This window comes from Phalaenopsis equestris, unplaced genomic scaffold, assembly GCF_001263595.1.
Source record: "Phalaenopsis equestris unplaced genomic scaffold, ASM126359v1 Scaffold000191, whole genome shotgun sequence".
Classification (NCBI taxonomy): Eukaryota; Viridiplantae; Streptophyta; class Magnoliopsida; order Asparagales; family Orchidaceae; genus Phalaenopsis; species Phalaenopsis equestris.
Genome location: NW_018164633.1, coordinates 109060 through 118558, shown reverse-complemented (window position 1 = coordinate 118558; position 9499 = coordinate 109060). Strand labels below are relative to the sequence as shown.

At 39.1% G+C, this 9499-nt stretch overlaps 2 protein-coding genes across 4 annotated transcripts in view; both read left to right on the top strand.

Moving 5' to 3' along the window:
- The window catches only part of LOC110022449 (B3 domain-containing protein Os07g0679700), a 31718-nt gene extending 26361 nt beyond the window's left edge, over positions 1-5357 (top strand). For all 3 annotated transcript variants that reach the window (XM_020721402.1, XM_020721401.1, XM_020721400.1), the window contains 2 exons: positions 3343-3410; positions 4406-5357. In XM_020721402.1, the coding sequence (XP_020577061.1) occupies positions 3343-3410; positions 4406-5115 (778 nt within the window). In that variant the 3' untranslated portion in view covers positions 5116-5357. The remainder of the gene's footprint in view (positions 1-3342; positions 3411-4405) is intronic.
- Positions 5358-6988: 1631 nt separating this feature from the next.
- On the top strand, positions 6989-9195 carry LOC110022452 (transcription factor RF2b-like). Its single transcript, XM_020721404.1, has 2 exons — positions 6989-7650; positions 8980-9195. The coding sequence occupies exons 1-2, from the start codon at positions 7141-7143 to the stop codon at positions 9193-9195; spliced, it is 726 nt and encodes a 241-aa protein (XP_020577063.1). The 5' UTR covers positions 6989-7140.
- Positions 9196-9499: the final 304 nt, after the last annotated feature.

The window sequence follows — 9499 nt, the reverse complement described above, 5'->3', positions numbered from 1 at the left end:
ATCATTTGAATCTAATTTAATAATTTTTATTCTATTTTCTTAATCAATATTTTAATTGATTATAAATCTTTGTAGCCTTGTAGTCAATTATATTTTTTAAAATACCACTTAATATATATACTTGATGAGTAGTATTTCGAGCCAAAACGAGCCGAACACGAACAAACACATCTTAGTTCGTGTTCGGCTCGTTAACTTATCGAACGAAATTAACGAGCCAAACACGAGCTTCTTAACGAGCCGAACACGAGCTGTCCACGAACAACAAGCCGTTTTGACAGCCCTAGCTGCATTAAAGGATGCTTAATGGCGACGTTTTGTTTCCTTTTCGGGAAATGAAATATTGTGATGTTCCATAAATGCGCTGAGTCTGCGACTTTTCGTCTTGTGGTCCCCCCACCCCCCCAAACAGTGGACTTTTCTTCCCCATATAAATGGAGGAGAGGTTCACCGTATCCTTGCCTTTTCAACATGAGTGTCGGACTCGTGAGGATGGAGAGCTGTTGGACGGCTCCTTAAACAGTGGGTGGTGGAGAAGATCCTCTATTGATGCGGGTTTTTGCTGTCTTGAGGCTGGAGCCTACATTTTAAAATTTTTATGTAAGTTGAGTATCGAAGGGGAGGATTTTCTGCGAGTCGGGCATTGAACCTCTTCTGTGTCGAGTTAGTTGCCCGAGCAGAGACCCTTCTCCCAAACGGGCGGGGTGAACTTCTAGGGGGATGCTAAACTCACCGCCTCAGGAGCTCAATGCATCCGTTCGGCTGTTGCTGCCGGCGGAGTGGAGTTTGTTATGTATCTCGGCGTCTCATTGCCTGTGGTTTCGAGAGAAACATATGACACCTCCAGTGGCAACGAGTTTCACTCCTGCTCGTTCTGGCCGTCTATGATCACATTACATAGTCAGAACCCTGCGGGAGTGGGCAAGGGTTCCATTCGCTAACAACCGCACTCTGCTTTCCAAGGAGAAGTTTCAGGGCGTGAAGGAATTCTTAGGCCCAAGCGAAAAACCCGAGCTGGATCTCTGTGAGAGAGGTAACCGTTCGAACAACGTTTCTCCCACCCCATCCTTCCCCCTCTGAACGGAGGGAGATCTGGGGAGTTGGGCTACGCGGGTGTCAGGGCATTAATTCCTTTGGGCGACATTCTATACACGGGAATGTTGTGGAAAATCTCTCGGAGAGAGCCCGCCAGGTCCTACCAACCTCTTCGTCGTGACGGCTCTCTAGGTAGAGGGGTGTGTTTGTCTTCCAAATGATAAGGTTTTCTTTCCTCAGGTGTGTTGGTCGTTACTCATACTATGGACGAACCATCCCTTCCAAGGGTTGGTTTCAACCTAAAGAGTTTCTGTCGTTACTCATTGGGTCGGTCCTCCCCTTTTAAGAGTCTAGACGAGGGACCCTCAGCTTGGGTCGGGTTACCGCTTCTTTGATTTGAGTGAATGCCACTCCCGCAAGCGGTTAGACAGGTATCTCTTCCTATTGTCTGTTTGCATGTGCGGACGCTTCGATGTCAATGTGTTGGGACTCGCCTTGTCCCTCCGTCTGCTGGTTGCTAATTTGGTTGTTGAGAACAGGTGGGTTTGTCGGTGGGGGCCTCTAAGGGCAAACCCCCTAAGATTCTGCCTCCATATGAGGTGTTTGGTCGTTCCTTTGGGTGATTGTTGCCCAGAGGACCTCGTATTGCTCCATCATGAGAGTCATCTGGGCTCGTAGCCTCTAGACTTGAGCTTGGATGTGTGGTTGTGTAGTGTTTCTGTTGGGTTCTATGTGTGTTAGCTCTCTTTGGGAATTTCTTCTTCGTAGTTAGCTCCGCTTCTCGTCTGTGGCATATCCACGCTCACCGTACCACCTTTTAGGATGTTGGATCCTATTTTGTTCATTATGAATCACGTCTCAAGAGTTAGAGCCGAGTGAAAGAGAGAAAGAAAGAGAGTAGAATAAGTTTGAAATTTCCTTAGGGAGAATCGATGAGAGATCCCTTTATTTGGCTTTTTACCCCGTACTTATAGAGACGTGTTTTGTACAATTACATAAATGAGGGAACAGTTATGGAAACCATTTTTAAAGTCATACGGGCTCTAATTGATTATATAAATTTTATGTCATATTTGTATTACAATTTGAATTTTAATATTATTTGTAATTGACTGGTCGACTGACTTGAAATCAATTGACTGAGGGACCGTCCGAGTAGCATCCGTGCTCTTTGAAGTATGCGTTTGTCGGTTGAGGTGTTCGTTCGACCGGACGTGGGGTTTGTCGGTCGAACGTAACTGGTCGGATTTTTCGTCGAGTAAGCCATGGCTCATTTTTCATTCGGCTCGTGTTTCGCCTGCCTGATTGATTCGTTGCTTCGGTCGGTTCGCCCAATCTTGTATAGGCGGATCTTGTCACAGCCATGTCGGGTATACGACGAGACTCACTGCTGGGACGATTTACGCCTTACTTTCAGCTAGGCTTGCCTCTACCTAGTGGGAAACTATCTCTAGAGCGTGAACCTGTCCAGGGTTTGGAGATGCGACTTCGTGCTCGGCCTTTGAATCGTCAGATGATTATTTACCTTGAAAGGTGGCACTTTCATCTTGGTCGTTTGTTCTCTTTGAGATTTGTGTTGGTATTTTTGGTGTGTACAATAGTCTTATTTGTTAACGTGGTATTGTATATTTGTGTGGTATGTGTGTAATAACATTAGAAATGTGTGCCATGTTTGTAAATGCCCCTAAGATTAAACATTCCATCATAGGATTATGCGCGTACATCTAGCTTTATTCTTCTCATGAGCCAATTGTTAGAATGTCTCCTAGTTGTCCTGTTGATCGAATATTACTTTGCTACTTTCGACACCTTTCTCCGGTCTTGAAGCAAGTATTTCAGCCACAAAGTTTATTTATTCGTACTTATTATAATTACTTTAGTTGATTTATACTTTTGTAGTGAAAATTCTTGGAAGATTTACATACATCCCGCCCAATTCCTAGTATTTACATATCCAACACCTAAATTTCAATCTTTATGTGTATGCCACCTTAACTATGCATAAAAAGGTATATTTCACTTTTTTAGTGGTATTATTATATGATAATGAATGATTTGGGTCGTATAAATATAAAAAATAAAGTTTAGATGCTAGATATGTAAATACATAGCAATTGGGCGGTATTTATATAAATACCTCTTTAATTCAAGTATCTACCTCTTCTAGAATGCTTAAAAGAATGAAATGCAAATAATTTAAGGATTATTATTATGGGAAAATTTCATTTGTGTGTAGTGTGTAATTTTTGTTGAGGCAATCATCTGTGTAATTAAAATTCTAACATGATTTGAATGGCATTTCTTTAGGTCTTCATGCTCCGCGCCAGATGAACTGACTTCAAGTGAGGTGCAGGATCTCCTTAGGCAGCATGCAGGTTTGTAATTTTTCGTTTGCACTTATACCGCACCATGGTTATTACTTTATTATTTAGGGTGCTGAATGAAACAAAGCTTCTTATTGCTAATCAATTTTATGGCGCAAAGTCTATTGGAAACTTTGTTTAGAAGTAATAATCAGGCCTTTTGGCTTCAAGGGTTGTATGTTAAAAGGAAAGAGTTGCAGAAATTAGCGCAATGTTAAGAATTTAGTTCAAGGGCGTATACCTAAATACGGCCCAATTACTAGTTATTTACATATCTTACACCTAAACTATACTTTTTACATTTATACCTCATATATTTTTCATATCACATTAAAATACCACTATTTTGACTTTTAGAAGTAGCAATACACCTTTTCATGCATAAGTAAGGTGGCATATATTTAAATATGATGTTTATGTGTTAAATATGTAAATACGTAAGAATTGAGTGGTATGCATGTTAGTCTTCCTTTAGGAACTTAGAAGCTATTCTTCTAACCATAGCAATTAGCTGGAGCAAGTAGCAATGTTAATAAAGAACTTGAAGGCTGAAGTTCAGTCAAATTCTTCCATTTTGCAAATTAAGCCTACTATTTTAAAAAGGAACATTTACGTACACCACCCTGAACTTTACTTTTTTACATTTATACTGCCCAAATCTTTTATATGAGATCAAATATATCACTACTCTCACTCCTCTCTATGAGTGCGGATTCTCATTTATGGGTTGGCTATAATTGCTTGAACTGTGATAATGAGATTAATGAGTTGTATATGTATACACCGTTTCATGCATATGTAAGGTGACATGTATGTATATATATATATATATATATATATATATATATATATATAAATTGAAATTTTGGTCCTACATTTGTAAATACATAAGACTTAGTGGTATGTATGTAAAATCTTCATAGATTAAAAGTGAGAAGCCATAACAAGTGAAATAAGACTATTTATAACAGTAGTCCAGCTTTTGACATGCCAATGAATTTCTGCAGAGCTTAAAAGGCCACGCATTTCAAGTTCAAAACAATCTCCATCAGAGGCAGAATCAGCTGGTCTTGATGCCTTGGCCGCCGCCGTGGTACTGGGGGAAGTCGGCAACCAAGCTTCTCCCTCGACGGCGACCACCACGAGGCATCCACGTCACCGCCCCGGCTGCACCTGCATCGTCTGCATCCAGCCGCCCAGCGGCAAAGGCCCTAAACACAGCCCCACCTGCACCTGCAATGTCTGCATGACCGTAAAGCGTCGATTCAAAACTCTAATGATGAGGAAGAAGAAACGCCAGTCCGAGCGAGAGGAAGCCGAGGTGAACAAGAAGCTTTCTTGGGGCAGCCGGGAAGAACTCGAAGGTACGAGCAGCTCCAACGTGAAAGAACGAGAAGCCGATCTCATGGAAACACTCGAGATTTCCAAGGGACATATCGACTTGAACTGCCAGCCACAACGCGACGCGGAACAACGAGCCGCCACTGCCGGTGCATCATCATCTTCTCCGCAGATGAGCATGATGAGCCTTCTTCAGGTGGCCGGCCTTCCTCTGGAGAACTATCTGAAGCAAAATAGGCTTGTGAGTTTGACACCGAGCGAGCAGCAGGTGAGCTCCGGCTCAGCCACAGTTCCTCCGGCTGCTGTCGAGAGCGAGAGCTGTGGTGACGACGATCTCTGCGGCTCGGAGAAGGTTAGAAATGACGCAGCTGTTTGAGACAAAAGTATGAATCAGTATCTAATGGCTTCTTGCTTTGATATTTATAAGAGATTTATTGGTGGTGGGTGCTGTGTTTCATGTGTGTCACTTATTGATGTAGTTGATGGAAGGTTGTGGTTTGCTTAGTGTGAATGTGTGATAGTGTTCATGCTTGAGACAAGCTTACTATGAGGGGAGACCTTTTGAGAATGTAAAGATGATTATGATTTCTGAAATCATGGTAGCCTTTCTTTTGGGGATGATAAGAATTTACATTTATAACATTGAAACTTTGCTTTTTTACATTATGCCACCCCAAACCTTTCATATGGAATCAAAAGCACCACTCTTTTAAGTTTAATGTAATTATATATTTATAGATAAGGTGGCATATATGTATGTATGTGTATTACCCATATAAATTCATAAGAAATTAGTGGTATGTAGGTAATTAAATTATCTCTCTTATTACTTTGGAGCAAAAGCAACTATTCTAACATGGTGCTTTAAATTATAATCTAATCCCTTTAGTAGTGCATCATTGCATATTTGTGATGTTTTTTTTAATTAGGAGAATGGTTAGTGTTAATGTGATCATTAAGCAAGTCTAACATATGAAAAGTTTTTCATAATTATCATTCATTTTAGATTTATGCTAAGGTCCTTTTTCATTAATAAAGTATTGCTTAAATTTTTATTTTGATTTGTGCTAATGTCCTTGCCATTAATCAAATATTGCAAGACAAGACTTTTCAGCTAGAGTTCATATTTGGTGAATTTTTGTTTCATAATTAATTCTTTTTTAGTGCTTCCAATATTGCATATTTAACATGATTGGTATCATTTTTTGAATTAAAAAGATTATTATCTATGAATATAATAGCAAATACATCTAAAAAAGACCTAAAATTCTATTAAGCCTACAAATGTCATTAAAATATTTGTTATTCTGAACAAATTTGGATGTGTTTGAGGCAGCTTGTGCGTTTCAAGATAAGCAGCCCGTGAGCAGACCGTGGGGTTTGATTCGCGGCTTGCGTTTAGTGTAAAAACACAAATGCGGTTTTGGATAAACTGGCGAAACGCGCGAACTAAACGGTACGGCGGTGTTTTCAGCACTTATAAGCTACCCCAAACTGGCCCTTAGTTATGAATTAATTCATAGAGATCATAGCTTATTTGAATGATTATTTTTACCATATTTTTTTTTCTTTTAGGAATTATTGTTAACAACAAGATTATTGATTACTTTTAAGAAATAGATGCTCCTTCAAGTTAATCTAAAAAGTTATTAAATCTTTAATAATATATATTTATTCTTAATAAAGAGATTATGTAATTCTACATAACCATTACATGTTCTAAGACTTTCATCCATTTTTGTATGATAAGTATTATATGCAAATAAATTATTAAATACATCATTTATCTAAGTAATAATAGTGTTATGAAACTTAAAAAATATTTTAAAAAACCTTATAAAATAATATAAATGCTTGCTAAATAGATACATAAATATAAAATATTTCAATAGGTTATTCATATTAAAGGTGAAAATTAAAAGATCTTAGAAGCATTTATCAGTACGATAATAGCATGAATAAGTAAGAAATCACTTTATAAAATATTTTTCGTGTGGAGTCTGGACGTAAGTTACGTCCGGCCGGAAGACGATGTGATAAGTTAGGTCCGAACGAAGACGTGACGAGTCAAATTTTTTTCTCCTCCGCTCCATCCGGAACCATGACTCAATAATTTTTCTACTGTTTGTCCCAACTGGTAACTTCTAAACCTGAATTTGTTAGGGAGTCAAATGCATTTGTCGCAGCAATGTAACGCTTAAAGACGCAATGGTCGGGTCCGTTTCTCTATATATAGCCCGTCAATGTCCGCGTCCACTGGTTGCCTCCCTCTATCTCGTTCTGAGGAGAAATAAAAGGACACCATTTTGTTGCTCCCGTTGGGGACCTCCCACTCTTCTCCTTTTTTCCCTCCACCGCGCTCTCTTCTTCCTCTTCATGAAACGAAGAGAGAGTTTACGAAATGCAGACGAATTCCATAGATCCATCCCTCCCCTCGACCGCCAACTCTAGCCTGAACTTTTCTTTGTCCCGCCCGGGTTTGCCCCTTGCATTGTCGCCGGCGATGGCTGCCGAAGCTCAGCCCATGCTGCCGAACCACGTGATGGTTCCGATCGGTAGCCCGATGCATAGACGCAGTAGATCCGAGTTTATTCTGCGGTTTCCGGATGAGTTTGGGCTGAATTCCGGGGAAGCTATGGCGACGGGGAGCTTTGAGGAGATCGGGTCGGAGGATGATCTTTTCTCCACGTATATGGACATTGAGAAGATCGGATGCAAGCTGGAGGGAAGCGGATCGGGGTCGGAGGATGGGGTGGGGCGAGATCGGGTGGCGGAGAGTTCGGGTGGGGGGCAGGAGTTGAGGACGGACAATGCGGGTAATGGAGGAGCTGCGTCGATGTTGAAGACGAAGCATCGGCACAGCAACTCGGTGGACGGTTCGTCGGTGTCATTTGCTTATCTTTCACTTCTTGTTGGCTTCGTCTTGATGATTTGCTTTTTTCGGGGGATAATTGCATATACAGCACTCGAAGCGTTGCTATTTGAAAAAATTGCAGCCAATTGATTTCTTAAACGGGTAAACCGATACGTGTAGGCTGTTGCGATCAAACCATTGAGAATTTGATTAAAATGTAAAATATGGGTTGGGGTTTTATCATGAGTTTTGATATTTGAGTGAGAATTTGACAAATGGATGAAAGAGTGCGCTTGATTTGTAAGTACCATTTTGGGATAATTTCTGGTGGATTTCTATCATAAAAAAAGAAATTCTGATGTGACATCTCACTATCTAGGCTAATCTGCAATGAAATCTAACCAATATATTGCTTCACCAGCTTCCATCATTAATTCATTATTAGAAACGTGCAACTGTGAACCACGAAATTTTATACATCTTTCTGGTATCCGTTTTCAAGCAGCTTTCTTGGAGTCCATATGAACTTGTACTCCTTCTCTCTTCCTTGCTCGTTCCCTCTCTCTCTATTAGGCTGGACCGAGCCAGAGGCCCCTCTTCCTTGTATAATAGTGGCATTAAGTGGTTATTGGTGCCGATTATGAGTTTAACTTGATACCTATAATAACAAGTGTACAAACTATGTATAGCCATTAATGGACACATCCATATGTATTATCTTGTATGTTTATGCAGAAATGTTTCTTGCATATTTGTAAATCACAAGGCGGAGAATTAGATGAAGTTCAGTTTCATTCTATAAAGCAATGCGTTGGTCTTGTTTAGTATGTATTATTGTTGCTGCAAATGATTGATAGAAGAAAATTGATGGCTATGCCTATGTTCATATGGAAAAATATGAAAGACTAGTTGTGTTATGTTGTCTCTCAAAAACAAATCTGGCTATAATTTGGCAACAAATTTCTACTGATCTTATCTTTAGTAGTCTTAAAATAAATTGAGTATGTTGAGGATTTTTAGTATAGTCAAATGTGCAACAGGTGCCTTTTGTGCACGTTGAATTTTGTGCAATATGACTAAAAAAAGGTTATGTATTTTAGTAAGTGTAACAAAACTCTGATGATTTTTTTTTTCACAATTTGAAATTAAGAGACATGCCGTGAAATTTTTAAGATAAGCTTTTGCATATCTTAAGGGTAGGAGTGAAGATAACATTATAAACAAAGCATAAAAGAAATAAGATTTGAACTTCATAGTAATATTTTTTATTATTGTGCTATTAGCTTTCTTTGTATAACTTTGCCATGTCTTATAAGAGCTTTTGTTGAAATTTTTCTCTTCCTATTATACTATGGTGGAACTTTTATACATTATAGATGATAATATCACAATTGCTCTTTTTCAAATATCCAAGTGATCTCAAAATATTTAAATGGTACAAACAGGATCTTAGCTAACCGACAATCTGCAGCTCGCTCGAAAGAAAGAAAGGCACGCTATATCTCTGAACTTGAGAAGAAAGTTCAGACTCTTCAAACTGAGGCTACAACATTATCTGCGCAGCTTACTTTTTATCAGGTTTCTATTAAATTTTTTCTATAAAGAAGATTACTATAACTAGTTTGTTTATTTTCCACTGCATCGCAAGTTGAGAATTGAAATTCATGTAGCTGACACCCCTTAGAATAAGCAAGAAATGATTAGTGAACAAATGATATTTGCTTTACAATTATTATAATGATAGCGACCATTGCCATAATTATTATTAGGTAATCATTATCAGAATCTCTTACCTTCCATGTTTTGTAATGTCATTTGAGCAACACCAACGATCACAAGCCTTTATCTTACTAAGTGGGGTTGGCTGCATGAATCCATTTTCTTCATTGTATCCTATTGAAAGTTA